Source organism: Cygnus olor, chromosome 9, assembly GCF_009769625.2.
Source record: "Cygnus olor isolate bCygOlo1 chromosome 9, bCygOlo1.pri.v2, whole genome shotgun sequence".
Lineage (NCBI taxonomy): Eukaryota > Metazoa > Chordata > Aves > Anseriformes > Anatidae > Cygnus > Cygnus olor.
The window spans coordinates 19025158-19043041 of NC_049177.1; the positions used below are offsets into that span (position 1 = coordinate 19025158).

At 40.3% G+C, this 17884-nt stretch overlaps 1 protein-coding gene across 3 annotated transcripts in view; it reads right to left on the reverse strand.

Moving 5' to 3' along the window:
• USP13 (ubiquitin specific peptidase 13) overlaps positions 1 to 17884 on the reverse strand; it is a 50149-nt gene that overhangs the window by 17272 nt on the left and 14993 nt on the right. For all 3 annotated transcript variants that reach the window (XM_040566819.1, XM_040566821.1, XM_040566820.1), the window contains exons 4-10: positions 10287 to 10408; positions 9707 to 9849; positions 9292 to 9476; positions 4849 to 4943; positions 3549 to 3736; positions 2156 to 2227; positions 1793 to 1886 (exon numbers count right to left, since the gene is read on the reverse strand). In XM_040566819.1, coding sequence (XP_040422753.1) covers positions 1793 to 1886; positions 2156 to 2227; positions 3549 to 3736; positions 4849 to 4943; positions 9292 to 9476; positions 9707 to 9849; positions 10287 to 10408 — 899 coding nt within the window. The remainder of the gene's footprint in view (positions 1 to 1792; positions 1887 to 2155; positions 2228 to 3548; positions 3737 to 4848; positions 4944 to 9291; positions 9477 to 9706; positions 9850 to 10286; positions 10409 to 17884) is intronic.

Here is a 17884-nt window from a genome sequence, read left to right on the forward strand (position 1 = left end):
AGTGACCGCTGGCCTAAACATGCAGATGTAGATTTATTCTAAGAGTCCTGATCTTCCAGCACATAATTCTTCATTCATATCCTGTATGCATTTAACAAAGCAGGTCATCAGTGTACAGAATTTAAGCTGAGGAGTCTGTTGAAATTATTCTACTATTTCTTAGTTATAGTGATGCATTGATAGATTTTAACTTTATTTAAAGGAAACATAAGCCACGTTATTGTTTGCACCAAAACAATGACTACCTATTGTACAAAATAATTGCTTTGAGACATGAGGCTTTCAAATCCTGCAAACTACTGTGTACCAGATGTTCGGTCTTTGTCCAGTATCTCCCTGACATTCTTATTTTAGGAGAAATTTCTATATCAATAACTGATAGAGGAAGGTAGAGGAAAAAATCTATTTCCATGGAAAACATCATCATGCTTCTGTGACAGAAGCACGCATGATTTCTATTGTCTGTGAAAATGTGACTTGGTAAGAGAACTTTTCCTCCATAAAGAAAGCTCTTTCCTACAGGCAGTATTTTTGTTATTGGCTGCTAGCTCACCATTTGTTTCTACATATTCCCATCTATGGAGTCTGCGATTTGGCTCCATGTGCTGCTCGGAATCACAATAAGAGAAGTTGGCAGGGACACAAACACATTCCAGACAGTTTTCCTAGCATCACTCTAAAGAAGATGTTTCAAAGTAGATAATTCGAATAGTAAAACAAATCTAAACTTCAACAGATTCACTTGGGTAGATAACACTGACCAAATAACCAGCATTTTGCTCCAGGCAGTTATTAATTGGATGGCTGTAGGGAAAACAGGCAAATCCAAAAGCATCAGAGTTCAAAGAGACAAAACCTGAACTGGTATTATTCTCACTCTGAAATGCTGAGGGAAATTACACTAACCTAGACAAAGAAAATAATCTTTTCCAGCTCACCACTAAGCTGCTGGCAGCTTTTCTTCACAAAAATAAGAACAGGTACAAAGATTAAAAGGTGAATCAGGCAGTGCCCATGAACCTTGCTGACACAAATACATCAGTCAGGCCTTGGTCAAAAATTATCCTTACTGCTAAAAAAAAAATCAAAAGACTGTCAGAAAAAGAATATGAGGAGGCTTTCTGATTATTGTGAAAGTATTCATTGCTGAATGAAGAAAGCAGACACAGATAAAGATATAGATGGATGCCACTATACGCCTTGATGCTTGGCTGTCCAGTGGTTACAGTTTCAATTTATATCCAAAAATCACATTTACTGTTCAATTTCTAGGAGAGACCCCACTGGCACAGGCGTGCTTCCACATGTTTTCTGTAACCATAAAATACTCGAACCAGGCCTCAGTGGACATAGCTCTGCATGACACCTCTTTCACATAAATGAAAGCCTCCAGCACTGCTAAATCTTGCATTACATAGACAGCTTCTCCTAAAATCAGGTGGAATATCGTCAGACACTTCTCAGAAACAACTCTTTAGTTCTTTATCCTTCTTTCTGCAATTTAGAGAGGACTTAGAAGTATTCTTCTAAATACTCTGGACTCTCTAAATAACGTTTTTTTGTTCCTCAGAAAAGGTAAACCTAGGCTCTGATTAGCAGAACCAATGGTAGCTTTAATGCTTTGCACAAATAGTCCCTGACTAATATATTCCGGAAAAGAATCCTGCTCATTCCACCTTGCTAAGCATCCCATGCTGGATCCACCCATGCTCTCCAATGCCCAGCACCTGTTCCCTTTTCTCAGGGTATCATTTTTACCTAGTTACCAGGCTGCACAAGCTCGGTCAAATACCTTGTGTTCTTCTTTCATCACCTGTTCAATAAGGTCAGATTTCATGGGTGGCTTAGAGTACTGGCCTGAAAGGAGGCCATGTCCCAGTTTAGCCCTGTAGGGAAGAAAATGGGGGGTGGAAAAAAAGAAAAATGTGAGAAAACAGGTAAAGAATAGACAAATTTTTTCCAAAGAAAAAAAGAAATATAGTGTCTTTGAACCCCTGAGGCAACATTATCTGTAATTAAGCAGACAAGTCTTCACATTCTACCCTGTGCCATGTTTCATTTTCAAGCCCATGCAGACAAGGTCTTCTGCCCCGCCATTAAATTATTCAGATTCTATTTAAATTGACAAAGTAAATCATTGAAAAGCGTCACTTACATCTGAGTGTTGAAATCTTGTGTTGGATCAAGAGGGGAGTAGTCGTATATTCTTGGAAGGTTTCCCACATACCTGAGCAGCAAGAACAAAACGAAAACATTCAAATATCACAGCTAGATTTACTCAGAGATATACAAACAGATACTCAGTCCTCAGCAGTGATACATCTGCAAGCTTCCTCTGTGCTAGGAAGTCAAATTTTGCATCATAGCAATGACTTTATTTGTCCCTGGTGAGTGTTTCTATCATGGAAGAAATAGTAGTAAAGAAATTATGAAATGGACATTTAAGTTTTGCTTAGAAGCTTCTAGCTAGAGAGAAGGATACAGCACTGTTGTTCAGTAAGAATTTAAGTTCTATTCCTTGATTGTGAAGTAGCTGCTGGATGGTGTTACTCAAAACCACAGAGAAACAACATACTTCCTAGTCCTCACCAACACTGCTGAACAAATGCCAAGATTTTTTTTTTTTTTTTTTTTTTAAAAAGTCAGGACCTAAACATGTAAAATAATGGTTCTGTTGAGTTTTCTCAGAGAAACAAACGCTAACTCCTGACAATAAACATGAAAGTATGTATTGTTGTAACCAGTTTGTTGAAAAGTGCATCATTTTGTAGCATGCTATCTGACTATTGCTTCACTTGAAAACAGATGAAATAACAGGCTACATAGGTAGGGTCACAGTGAAAGAACACACCTAATTTCTGCCTGGTCCATCTTTCAAAGCTCTTCACTGCTTTGTTAATACTGTATGCTTCAGGCAATTCCAAGGACAATGCTGTGGAAAACCACTTCCCTTAGTAAAGTCCATTATTATGTTTTTCAAAAATGGAGATAGAAAAGCTGTCAATTAGTCTACAGACTCTGCTCCATATGGCTAACAAAGTAAACAAACACAAGTTTTCTCCCTCTTCTTCTCCTGAAGGCAGTTGCTACTTGTAAACCTGGGAGGTGTTCCAAAATCTAAAAGCCTTACTTCCAGAACACATGCTACCATAGCTGTGGATGGAAAATGCACCCTGAATTTATTGCAAACCATATATAATTTATTTATTTATATATATATATGTAAAGGCTTCTCTCCTTGGAGTGATGTGGTCTGTTTTAGTTGGTCAGGAGTATTTCACATCCTTCTGTTGTGCTAATTATGTATGACAGGCAGACCCAAACAAAAACACTGAATCCAAAGCAAGTTCCAATTTCAAAGGCAGATTAGGTTTGGGGTTCCAACCTTATCCAGAATAGAACAATACAATCACTAAATCCTCTAACTGGCCACTGAACTGACTGAAAGACCTGCTTGCCGGTAAGACATTAAAATACCATTTTGCACAGAAGAAAAAAAAAAAAAAAAGATTGGGGAATGCAACAAGAGCTAACATGGAGCTACTTACGCTCTCTGGAACTCTGGGATGCTGAAAATGGTTTGCATGACAGCATTGAGGTAGCAGCTATTTCCCAGGTTCTTCATACCAGTATATCCTGGGCCATACATGGGCTTGAGTTTCACTCCAGATTCCTGAATCACTTCCCATTCTGAGACTCTTGGTTTTATATCATTATCTCTTAGTCCATTCTCTGTCTGAAAGCAACAAGAATTTTTTTCCTTTTAATTTCTACCACTATTATATTGTTGCTGTCATCATCACACCAGATTTGTGAGCTAATCTTGATAAGAAGAGCCAAACCATGGAAATGGGAAAATGAAGGTAACTTGTGCATGTTGGGGAAGAGATCGGGGTCAAAAGTCTAGCAGCTTGCTTATCCAATCCTTCGCAACATCTGAGACTACACCTAAGTTTTGAAGGTTGCTAAATAAAACAGGTTTCCCAGAAAGACCATTGAATAAGAGAGATTTTTTATTCATAATATTGGTAAGGAAATCAGTATACTATCGTTTATTAGTTATTATATCATTTCTTAGTTACATGAAGTCTTTTGAAACTGGTTTAACCCTTCTCTGTTGCTTTCTAGCTTATTTTTAGTTTTCTCTTCATTTGGACAATGAAATACCTGTCTTTAAAACCACATTCCATTCAGACTTCTTAGATAATTTAAACAGAACTGGAATCAACATCCATCGAGATACAAATTCATAAAAAGGACTTTTCTACTGCCAGCAACAGGAACAGGACCCTGTTTCCCCCAGTCTCTTTCTGGTATACCACACGATAATCCATACTGTCTTCTACACTTGAGTGAAAGTACATATTTATTCATTTTTAATGTCTGTATTAACAAGACCTAGACTGAAATTTATAGCTTTACATAAAGACCCTTTCATTCACATTTTACTTGTCCATTAATTTATTTTTGCTTAATATTTTTATCTACTTACACAATTAACAGGCTTTCCTCCACTCATTGTAATTAAATATTCAATATATTATTATCTAATTGAATGACCTTTTTCATCTCAAAGGAAAATGGTACAGAAGAAGAGAAGTGACACATATAAACTGCTGACTACAAAGGAACTTTTTGGAAAGGCCATTCTCAGATTTGAAGATAACGATTCACTCATCTCAGACCTCAGAAAATAGAACATGGACTGGCTGACTAAACTTCACAAAATTAAATATTATCATAACAGTCTGAAGCAATCACACAAATATAAGCTACAAGCATCTTTTTTCTGTTTCTTCCTGCCCCCAGCTAGAAGAGAAAAAGAAGCCAAGAGGATTCATTTCCTACCACTTGCATCTGCAGCATATCAATCCCAAAGTGTGCCAAATGCTTTGCTATGTGCGGATCTAAAACTGGCTCCTCTTCATCAAAGGAATACACATCTAGAAAAGCAAAGTGAACAGATGACCTATTGTATCAAATGTTATTCCTTCTCTTTGTTTACTAACATTGCATTCTCAGTACAGGCATGCCTATGCAAGATGCCTTATTCGTATTCTCTGGGTTCGGTTAGGACCAACAGACAGATGTATGCATATAGACCCACATAGCTTAGTAAATGTTTTAAATGTTTTCGACACAATCACTTCAACTCTTCTCCTTAGAGCAAATTACATGCCCTCACAGTATTAAAACCTAAGAATATTTACAGAAATTACAGTATTACGCCACCCCCCCCAAAGTAAGTAAAGAAATCTGTAGGGAAAAGAAGGAACGGGGAACATGAAATTCTCAGATTCCTAGACAGTCTATGTTTTGAACATGACAGCAAGAGATTCTGATTTTTTGTGGAGCTACTAGATACAGGCAATTGCATTAGAACTGAGCATGTGGAGCCCACTGACTACTGCCAGTGGTGTTTCTAGTACAGTTCAAGGAATCCACTGATTTCCTTTTCCTGTGGAGATGCAGGCAAAACTGTGGAAGTCTTTATTAGAAAAAGTTGGACTGGACTTAGAAGATTAATCTTGTGGTTAGGGAGAAAGGCTGATTTCATTATTGGGGTGTCTGGCTTTATTGTATGAGAGATTTAAATTTCAGCTCTAGCTCTAAAATCGGTCCTTATGGCCCATAAACATTTAGGAAGGGCAAAGTTCAAACTGAGGAAGGAAGCAATATGTCTAGTGATATTTTCATTATGAAACCAAGTTTAACAAATCCAACGGAGGGACAAAATGGAGATGATAAACTCATTTTTAGCATTTACCAAGCAAGACTTTTAATGAAGCTGAGTTTTTACCTACTTGAGCAATAAATAAAGCTGCAGGCATCATATAAGGATAGGAGTTATAAGACACCCACTAGAAAGACTTGAACAGGCCTTCCATCTCCTTTCTCTCTTTTCTACCCTATTCCTCTGTAGGTTATGAGTATTTCCCTGCTCTGGTCTCTACTCACACTGAACCCCAGAATCCCTCTGCCGGTCTGCCTGCACTCCTCTCAGCCAAGTGTCCTTCACACCCAGCAGAGTTTCTCTCAGTAACCTTGCTCCATGTGACTAGACCCAGGCTGACAGAGAAATCTGAACCAGAAGAAAACAGAAATAAACTTAGGAGGAGAGAGCAGGAATCCAGATAAAGGCTGTTCACAGCACAAATACCACCTCTGAAGGGTGGTTATCCCGCTCTCTCCTGGCAACTACAGACCTTGGCTTTGCCTCAGCCCACCACATGTGTAGGAATTTAACAAGAAGGCAGTCTCCTTGAGGACTGCTAGTAGGAAACTCAAGCTGAAATGACAGGTTGAGGGCTAGCCACCATTCTAAGATCTAAACGCAACTTATAAATTTTGCAGCCCTACAAAAAACATTAACTCTCTCAAACTGAGGAATGGTGGGTTTGGGTCGTGCTGCCTTCTGCTGATCGGCCATCACACCCTCTATTAACATTGGTCTTCGTGACCCCTCTGGCACGCGTGGGGCTGTAGCTGCCCATCTGCTGGAATTCCACTGCATGGTAGCAAGCGTGCCCAGAAGACATGACACTTCATCCACACACATGAGATCACAACATTCCCATAGTCTCCTGGCGAGGTCATAGGACAGCCAAAATATCCTGTAAAGCTCAAACACCTTACCCAAGCAAGATTACACATCAACTGATCTCGGGTGACTTCTTTCGACATGGAAGCTTTGATTTTGTTTTTCCTCATTTCTGGTGAATGAAGAGAGAGACGCCCTCTGGGACTGCCAACCCAGAGCAACAGAAATGGAACACATAACATTAATCTTCACTCAGGTTCAGCTCGTCTCTTATATTTCAGTACTTTCTGCTGTGCAGCCAACTTAAATTCATGAGACAAAAATAATTCACTTATTTCAAAAAATCAGAGGGCAGCGAATTGTAGAAAGAAGATGAGAGCCCCCAAACACAGGTCTGTAGTGCTCTCCTGCAAGAGTCTGTATACAAGTCAGCAAGTGTGACACACAAAGGCTGATGTCAGAGTAAGAAAGTAAGAGGAATACAAGAAAGAAGCAAGAAAACAAGAAAAATATGAGATAGGCACCACAAAGCATTATTAAACAGAGAATAATCGTTGTTATTTGTACTACAGTAAGAAAAAAAAAGTGACCATGCTACCTTTACTTTTTTGCTTCTCGAGCTCAAGATTTATGCCTGTTCTGGCTGCGTGGGCATCACACTTTCCTACTTAAAGCATAAAGGGGAATGGTCCATGAAGAAACAAGGTGCACAGGATTCCCCAAAGAAGTATCTGACAATTATTGAGACTGGGATCCACAAAGCACTTCATTCAAGAACCTGTCAGATAGGGCCTCCCACTGCTGAACACCTATTCCACTCCTCAGAGCAGTTTCAAACACGTTACCTCAGAAATACTTCAAATCAAACCTAATGACCTTGTCAAGAGAGGTAGCAGGTAGCACAGACTACCAAGAAGTACTCAGCCTAGAGAAGCAAACTTGATTTCTGTGCATCCAAGGTCCTAGGGTGGAATACAGAAGTTTGGTTCAATTTCTGACCCGATCCCAGGTGTTTGTTGACAGAACACTACAAAAGGGGGCTAATGCCCCAGAAATCCCTCACAATGTATGTGACAGATTTCCCAAGAAAAGACAGGGAGCTGCTCTCCTCTGCTCCCTCTGTGTATAAATAGGGTAGATATAAGCGGAGTACTGGCACCACCTCTTTTTCCTTCTTACTGGTGTGAAAAATGATTAAGTTATGTCAGCAGAGGGACCAACACTTATTACTCCTCTACCATTACCTCTTCACCTCCAGCCCAGGGAAGCAGAAACCAGACAGACTTTACGTCACGATCAGCCATGGGGCCTCTTTCCTGAAGCTCATCTGTCATCCAGCCCTACAGAGAGGTTATGATTACCATTGTAATATAGATCAGAGAGAATGATTACTGAAAAGGAAACAAGAAAGGTTGGGGGAGGGAAGTCTTTTCTATAGGGACACCAAGTTAACATCATCCAGAAGAACAAAGGTCTGTGGAGAACAGCTGCTGCCCCTTATTCAGAGGGAAAGATGACAGCCTGTCCTTTGTTATCCCAAAGGCCACATGAGAGAAGAAGCAGCTGATCAGTGGGAGGCAGAAGTACAGCAGCTGTAGGAAAGAAGTACTGCTGGTAAAGATGCCAAAAAACACAACAACAACAACAAAAACATTGAAACAATAAAGAATATCGTTTATTTCATAGATGCAGTTGTAACCTACATCCAGGAAAATCCTAATCACCTTCAGTATTTGAGAGATTCAGACAGGAATCTTCTGAGACCAGGTTCACCCAAGGAAAAATTATTCCATTTGGGAGAGAAGAGAACTAATTTTGCTCAGTGTTTCTGTGGCACAGCTGGCAGAATCTGACTACAGTCTCCTTTCCCTGAAACTGAATAGGACTTAGAGATGAAAAATTCTCAACCGATGTGTGTAAATAAATAAATAAATGGGGAGTTGCTGTTCTAAAAATCTGGTTTTCATCCATATGGCCACCAGCACTAAAAACCGAACATAATCATGCTGTCTGATATTCCTTTTTTTTCCCCCCTCCTTACATCTGCAGCAAAGGATCTCTTCGCTTACAACTTTTTCCACTTCTCATGCTTTTATTCCTTGTACTCCTCACACCCCATAACCCTCTCCACAGCAACACTGCAGAATGTCACACAATGAGAATATGCAAACAAGGATACTCCTATAGCTTTTTCCCCCTACCAAGCATGCATCACAGCAGCGCCATGAAGATGAGTGTTCCTTACACTGAACAAAATGTTACTAAATCACAGGAAAACAGAACACTTCCCAGTAGATACAAAATACATGTTTATAAGAATGGACTTTTCTGACTTGAAAATCATTACTCTGTTATTGTTGCTATGTTATACAAAATTGAACCATTTGCCCTACACTACACAGCAAACTTAGCTGAACTGAAAATACTGTTTCTCAGGACTATGCTGGTTCCAAACAACACCATTCTTCCCAATGTATTGTGAACCTACTATTATACAAAACCAAAATATTATTTATATCAAGCATGAGAAAGGATGAGAAGAACAGATTTTAAAAATGCAAGAGCTCTCTCCAAATGGAGTGGGTAATTCTCGTCAAATTGATCAAGATTCATAAATTCACAGGGTTTCCCTTTCCATATCAGTTTAACAAATATTTGCACTGGAGGCACGAACCCACTTGGTAATAGATTTACACTGTTAGTCTCATGCACATAAGACTCCCCATCTCAGAACCGGCCAAGTGTCTGACCTGCTCCATCAGGAGTGATGGTTCCCAACTTCACTGCCAGGGGATACCCCGTCTCCTTGTAGTGCTCCACTGCATGTCCATTCCCTCCACTGCCATCAAAGAACCACTTCCCACACAACACCGAACCATCTGTCAGGTTTAGCCACAGATTCTCCCGCAGGTCACATTTTGAGCACTTCCAACCACTGCAAGAGAAACAAGCACGAAATGACAGAAATGAGTAAGGCAGAAGGCAGTTCTGGATTCCCAGAATGATTCCCAGTTTGACCCAGTAGGACAAACCAAACATACACAGCCAGCCGGGAGCTGTGCAAGAGAATTGCTGGCTGAGTTACCGGTTTTAATTTTTATTTATTTATTCATTTTTAACTCTGGACTGTATTAGCCTAAAATGAATAAACCTTGCTATTCTCACCTAGGGGGAATTCTAACACCATTGTCTAACTGTACAAGTGTTTTGGCATGTTTAGATGCCTGTAGCTCTTCTTCCCAGGAGTCAGGGTCCTGCTTCCTGTAGGGCGATTTTGCGCTGAGGAGTGCATCACAAGCTATCGTCACCTGGAAGGCAAAGGAAGATCAAACTCAAAACCTAACATGGTTCAGTGACTGGTGAGAACTTGACATTCAGCCTAGTTGCCAACCACACATTCAACTGCGTATCAGTAAGACTATTTGTATGTTTAGATACACCAGTATTTTTCTGGATTGCAGTTATTATTTTAGCGGGAGAGTAAGCGCAACATATAATACGTGAACTTCCCTGAGACAAGCTGTCACCGCACTAAGAGAAGGAATACAGCAGGTAAAAGGAAATCCAGGAAACAAAGACAAAACAGATTTTAAAAACGCCTGCCTCTATTATAGCTGGTTGATATCTTTAAGTAAAAAGAAGCACCATAAGTTAAAAAAAAAAAAAAAACACACACCATCTTGATAAAAATGGAAACAGGAGAAAATTCCTATCACCATATCACCATTTGCACACACTCACTGACCAGTGCTGGTAATTCTTCTATGTTTGGTAATGAGATTTCATAGTGATCAGGAAATATAACAAGTTTTGCTTCATCTTCGTATTCAAAGTCATCACCGTTCAGATCACCATTTGTCTCTAGATCTGCAAAAAAAGATGGGGAATGTTACGAGATTGTTCCAAGATCAAGGTTCCTAAACTGTGACAGCAGTACTCTATGAAGCATTGCCTGCCTGTCATCAACCTAGAAACTTACACTGTCAGTAGTTTCTTCTGGCTAAAAATATTTGTGAAATCCTGATCTAAACTGAAACCTCACCATCCTGCAAGAGGATGTGCTGAGGACCAACATTTTCAAATTAATCTGATCCCCAGTCACAACCACAGTTGATCTGGCCCCTCTCCAAGCAGTCTGCTATTGCAGACACCTCATTCCGAGAGGCAGCTAACAAAATTTTGCTCAGTTTGGACAAAATCAGCATGTAATACTGATGTGCATTTCACCTAGAATCTTGAGACATTGTCACACTAGCTATGCCTAAAGTGCACAGCAGAAACAACGCATCTCTGTCTCAGCACCCCATATTTTTGGGATCACAGACCCATCTGAAACACACTGCGGCTGTCATTCATCTTTCACCTGTGGCCTTTCCTCCCAGGATGTCCATGGATGGAAGTATTCCCACATCTCATCCCTAGCCTCAAACAGCTAAAAGCAAGTGCAGTTTATTTCTTACTGCAGCATAATACAGATAACCACCAACCTCACTTAACTCTGGGCCCCTTTCACAGTTTGTACTACAAGCTTGTGTTTTGATGAAGGAGAAAAATCTCAACAGATGCAGTCTGCAACTCTAAGCTCTTCCTTACAAAGCAAAGAAACTGAGCATCTCCAAGCTGATGATCCATATGGCAACACATCACCAATAAATTTCATATAATGCCCGTATATGAAACTTGATTGTGGCCAGCATGGCAAAAACAAAAGTGCTGACCACCTCCTAAATCTACGAAGATTTCAACCTGTGCAGGTTCCTCAAAGATAAAAATCTGGTGGATGCTCAGGCAGGTTTAAAGGCAGCAAACCCCTCTTCCAAGGCCTGCAGGCACTCACACTTCCCTCTGCCACCAGAGGGAACCTGAGGACAGCTCACATCAGCCGTTAATGGTTATCTCAAGACATGTGTAAGGCCTGCTGGCATTTCCATTTCTTTAAGATAGCAACATTAAAAATTTGTAGTATTTACAATCCGCTATACAGAAACAGCAGTGATGTGGCTGCCTGGGTTCAGAATTCAGGCAGACACTTCAGCTCACCTCACCAGCCAGACCGGCAGGCAGCAGCAACGTCTGCTACTGACCTGACCTGCAGCTGAACTAGGGATCCAGAGATGAAAGACTGAGTATCCTATTAGCAATCATCCCCTGCCATCTAAGGACATCACATACTTAGGAGCATCAGCCTTTTGCTTGCATCGGGAAGAGAAAAAGTTCCTTTTTACCTTTTTAGGCTTCATACCATTCACATTACTAGAAAAGCAAAACACGACGTCCTGTCAGCGTGGCATTCTGAACGTCTGACACAGCAGACGTTGCTCTTCTTATTTTATGGAAAGATACACACAGCATCATAACAATTTCAGAAGAAAAAATAATGAAGATTTAACTTGCAATTCCACTTTTAATAGTGACCACATAAAGCTGGTACACTTCCATTCCACTTATCTACTACTTCTGAATAAGGATGACAAGGGCCGCTAATGATTTTTGGCAATTGTCACTCTGAAGCCGGTTTCTCAGTGTTCATGTCCAGCACATAAGGGTGGAAAGGACTTCCAAGGTCACACACTCAAAGCTCTTGATACAGCAGACAACCTCATAAACTAATCCCTTATGTTCGCTGTCAGGCAGGCCCCTTAATGATGTCAAGTTGAAAATCCCCAAATAACTACTTACGCTTTCAAATCTTGGCTTGTATGCAGGGAGCCACAGCTGCTAAGTTTGGTAAGAAGTTCCACCTGCATTATATTTTCTGTGTCTATGCAAAGGCCAATGTAGCTTAGAAAGCATGAGCTTAGCTATAATAAAAGCAGATGAGCAGTACATTAGGAGGCAGTGGAGCTCACACTAAGTGAGGCTGACCCCATAGCCACTGGGCATCATGCATAGCCTGCAGGACACTTCTAATGTGGACTTTAAAACCAGTGCAGAATTTGACAAAGGAACAAGAGTAACTGTGGGAAAGAGGAGTGGGGGAATTCTACTTGCAGATTTGAGCATATTTGTCTATAAGGTAGTGTAACAATAAAGGCACTAAGTAGGATGAACTTTAAAGTACTACGCTTCATACAAGGCTGTTTCTTAGACAAGGATGATCTTCCAAGATACGCTGTGCATAGAAGAATCTCTGGGCAACAAAAGGTTTACTCCAGTTCTACGACTGCCACAACACAACCAAACAGTACACTTTCTAAGGAGCTGACAGCTTGGTGGTGAATGTCCACATGACAACATTCCCATTCCAGCAGACGAACAGCTTTACAGAGCCCAGTCAGAGCCCCGGTTAAACACTGTGGTCACTAAAGCAGAGTGCCCATAGGTCACAAGTGTTGTGCTGGGGGGCCAGGACAACAGCAAAATAACAGACACGTTAAAACAGAGGCTCCACTGATGTTATTTTAGGCAAAGAGTCAGTAGAGTAAATTTACTCCAGCTCCCAGGCGTCATTTCAGTGACAGTGAGAAATGCATTGCTGCTGGGCTGACTGAAAACAGCAGCTGGAGGTGGAAGACGGGGTACTGTAAACCAACCCACCCGAGGGGAAGGAGGGGACTTGCCCAGATCAGATTTAGACAAGTTACCAACTGATGGCACTAATAATAGGGGCATAAGGAGATTCCACGCAGGACCTCTAAACAGGATATCCTGTGCGTATGGATGTGTCTGTGTGTGTATGAAAGGGAATACAAAATGTGAAAATTGAATGAAGATGTTGACTAATGAGACTGCAATTAATTTTGAAAGCCTAGAAAGACAGGAATCTGGGTTTGACCCTGCTCTTACTGAAAGTAATGGACAAATTTGTGTCAACTTGGAAATGGAGGATTAAGTCTTTAAATCAAGTAATTTCTTCCTGAAGCCTCTAAATAATAATGAATTGTAGAAACACTTTGCAAACTACAAGCTATTCAGTTCGTCTTCAGGCACAACTGAAACACCAACCTCATCAGACAAACTAATTAAAAATGAAGAAACAAAAGAAATATCTTACAGCCATAGCATTCTCCTTTATATGAAAAGGAAAAGCAAAACTTTCTGCTAGAATCATTTCCATCATTTGCTATATGTAAAAATCACATTCACATTGCTTGCTACATCTCCAAAGCATTAATATCTCATTCTTGTTGCAAGATATAGACCTCATCCATGGGATTTCTGGTACAGTCACGAGTTAAACAAGCAAAGCTCATCCACCAAAATTAAAATTCTGGACTACTTTGCTAACACCATTAGCCTTTTTTAAGCTAGCCTAATTTCCACAGTTCCACCTAAAACAGCAGACTAAGGCTTGATTAGTGTAAGGTATTTGCTCACCATTCTATGCTCAAACCAGAAGGCAACAGGTTTACTCATGGTCTGATCAGTTTCCCTGTTACTGCTCGGAAGCTGGTACAATTTTACTGGGATAAAATTTAAAAATATTGTCAGGACATACTAAAATCTTCCTAAGACACTTTTTTTTTTCCCATTCATGACTTTGTATATATCTATATGTGTTTACTTACATAAACATAAACTTCTAGTGGTTAAAGTCCCCTTCAGAAGCTTATAAAACAGAAGCATCCTTACTGAAAACAGGGTCCTGCTATGGCTGCTATGAGAAATTAGAGAGCTAAGAGGAGCTGTGTTCAAACCCAGTGTGGCCACTCTTACAAAGAGTCTGTACACTTGGAAACCCCAGCTTTTAGTATTACCACTGTCATTCATGGGCAGGTGCCAGGTAGTTCACACGTTCTCCCTGACTCCCTAAGTGAAAGTTTTCTCTTCCTTTCCAATGCCTTCTCGGAGACCAGCTGCGTGCCATGGATACTCCTCCCCAGTGAGGCTCCTCTCATCAGCAATTACCATCCTCACAGATTGCTGACAGAGCTGTTCATTTGAGTATTTGAAAACTGTTTTAATTGATGGTCTAAGTCAGCCCTGACTTTGCTCAAAACAGAGCTCTCACAAATTGCTGCACTGGCAGATACTGTTATGGTAACTGATCTGGAAGAGGACATCTGTCTATGGACAAATTTTATGACAGCCACTCTGGCAGCTCTCTTTAGACGACAGTTTGGTGTCTGGCACAGGCCAACAGACACCCACGAAGAATGCACCAGAACAAGGCAGAAATGCAGAGAGACCCTCCTTAGAGTAGACATCTAGAAACTAGGAGGTGTAACTGGCTGGGTTGTTGTTTGGTTGGTTTTTGGACAGGGGTTGGCTTGGGGCAGGAGGAGAGAGGGGAAGGTACTGCATGCAGATCTGGTTTCTCTGTTCAGAACAGAATCACAGAATCGTCCAGGTTGGAAGAGACCTCCAAGATCACCTAGTCCAACCTCTGACCTAACACTAACAAGTCCTCCAATAAACCATATCACTAAGTTCAACATCTGATTCATAAACCAAGATATAATAGTGAACAAAATATAAACTATCACTCCTAATTTTCCACTTGATAACCGTGCTGACATTTTCACTGAACCATCCGTGCCATCTCCCAGCCCTACCTTTCTGAAGAGCAGGAGCTAATTTAGGGCACCTCGCTGCACACATGCGGTTAAAGCACTTCTCGTCTGCATTTTTCAACATCTACTTCTTCTATTGTTTAGTTACTCGGTAACACATTAAAAATCACTTTTAGATTTGATCTACTGCCTAATTTTAAATCAAGCAGCATACTATTTCCTCATTTTTCAGTTCATTTCCAGATCATTTACAGTCACGTTTATTCTTCATAATTAGAAAATTATTAAGGACTCTGCTGATAACTTTCTCCTGTGTAAACTGAGTCTCCAATCCCTTCAATACGAGGATCTTCCCTCTTATTCCAGTCAGCCTTTTGACCAAGATCTCGCATGGAAGATCACAGTACGTTCTGTTAATCAAACTGCTCTTATGCATGTAGTGTCTGACTCCCCTCAACTTTTCTGGCAGACCCATACACATTATTTCACTTCGGAAAAAAAACAGTGCTTTTTTTCCTATTATATTTATATAATTTTCTATTAATTCTGATCCTTTTTTTTTGTTCCAGATTGACTAATGTGAAAATTAAGCTTAGCAATGATATTTTTCCTGGTCCCATCATGCCATTTTTGTTTCTTTTTTCCTCAAAACTGGTGTCACATTGACCATATCATGGCCAATTTAAGCAGGAGGTCAAAGCGTCTTCAAACTTGCTAGCCTGGATAGTAATGCAATGAGGACACTAGTCCACGCACCATGATGTAGACAGTCTGCTTCACATATCACCCCAAATCCCCAGACAGCTGGCAGCACCTGAGCTGAAGTTACCATATCCACGCTGCCTAGCAATACCTAAACAAGCCGGATTGAAGGCAGTTCACACATTTTTATGCACCACATTGTTATGCTTCCCGATCACAACCCAGAACTCTCACAACTTACACCCTCCAGCCTCCTCCATAAGGGAAATAAAAAAAAAAAAAAAAAAAAAAAAAAAAAAAAAAAAAACAGTGCACACAGTTTGCTATGGATCTTATGGATCTTTCAATGTCCAAGGGAAGATAAAGCTTCCAGTGGATTGACCCAACCAGTCTGTTTCTGTTGCATTTGCTGGATAGCAGCAGTGCTAGAAAGTAATCAATGAGCATCCAAAATATGTTTTCCTAATACTAAGGAGATTGAAAAGGGTTTAATATCCTTAATAGACTTACGTCAAAGAGGCTTATTAGAAGCAATGCAACAAATGCCAAAACTGGATTGGCTTTGCACACATAGCTTAATTCTCTGGGCCTTTGGGGAATTACTCAGACAGATACACCTAGAAACACAGTGATAGAGTTACCACTGAGCATTCTCTATCCTTGCCTCACAGGATAAAGCTGAAATGTCAGGGTACATATATATATGGGCTGATTATAGCCTCTTTGGTGCAGACCACTATCACAGGTGTCCTAGGTCACAATAAGAAAGAGAAAACCAAAACATTCTTTTAAGGCAAGAAGACTGGGAGCTCCAAACCAGTGAGCAAGATGAGGGGTTAAAGAGAAAAGATGCCAAATTTTGCTAACCATCTCTGCTGCTGTCATATGCAAAGTGATCAAACTAGCTGACCTCTCTGTGCTTTCACTTCCTCAGAAATGAAATGTCCTATGAACATGGACAGGAATCATTTCTGTATTTTTAGGTATGGTAAAAAAAAAGCAAATAAAAAAAACTGATAAGCCAAAGAAGTGGATAGAAAGCATTTGGATGCATGGAAGTACTTCCTCAAGGATCAGAGCAGAGAGTTGATATGACTTTACTCCCAGGCAGCAGGGACTGCAAAGAGGACTGCAGCAGAACAACAGACAACACGAGATACATTTTCACAACTGCATTAGATTCCAGAAGCACTGAAAAAAAAAAGGGCATAGTTCAGTGGGCTAAATCCCGCCAGTGAACCTGCTTTGCCTTCAGAAGTTCACCAGGACCAAGGCAGCTGGAACTGCTGCACCAGATCTATTCAGTGGGAACAAAATGCTCATGCACATGGATGGAATTTAAGGACTCCTCCAACATGGCACATCATTATGCCATGTACACTGTGTGCCGGCATTCCACAGTGACAGGAGCCTCAAAGAGTTATGCAGTACATCAGCTAGAATAAAGTTAGACCACATTTTTGCACCTCTTGTTTACGTGTACATTTCTGATTCTGTACAACCATTGCTGCATTGCAGCCAGCTTTGGTTCTGAACCAATCATTTTATAATCATCCAGTGGTAAGCATTAGTTTTGATGTAAAATGACTGTAAATGTCATCTGCAGCCTAACAGTCTTTTCCTACAAAAGAAATTTCATTTGTTTATGACTTATATTAGACTTTTTTTGCTTTCTAAGCCCTCCTTGCAAAACTTACTTCAGACATTAACAACAACAATTTAATCGATCATAATCTGCAAAGGCCTCTTAGGGACACATTCCACAGATCAAAGAAATTCAAATAGAAAACATGGCTAAGTGGAAACAGTAGCATGAAGAGCTAGAAATTGTAATGAAAACTCTTAACCTCTTCATTACCAGGAGAAAAAAAATCACTATTTCCTATTAATACGGAGAGAATAAATAATAGATGAAACAGAAAAGTACCACAAGTAGTGGGAGGAGAGAGAATATAAGCATTGCATCAAATTTCCCTCATCCATATTTATGGTGCCCTCAGGTTTTCTGGGTAATCTGAATCAAAGGATGTGAAAGATTACATGTTTCTTTCAAAAGGGGTGTGGTAAGAAAACTGCTTTCCATGAAACAAGGGAAAGTAATTGTGGGCACGATAGAATAAGAACTGTTAAAAGATGCTCATGATGTACGTACTGCAGCATTTACTACAGGAGAGACCACAACGATCAC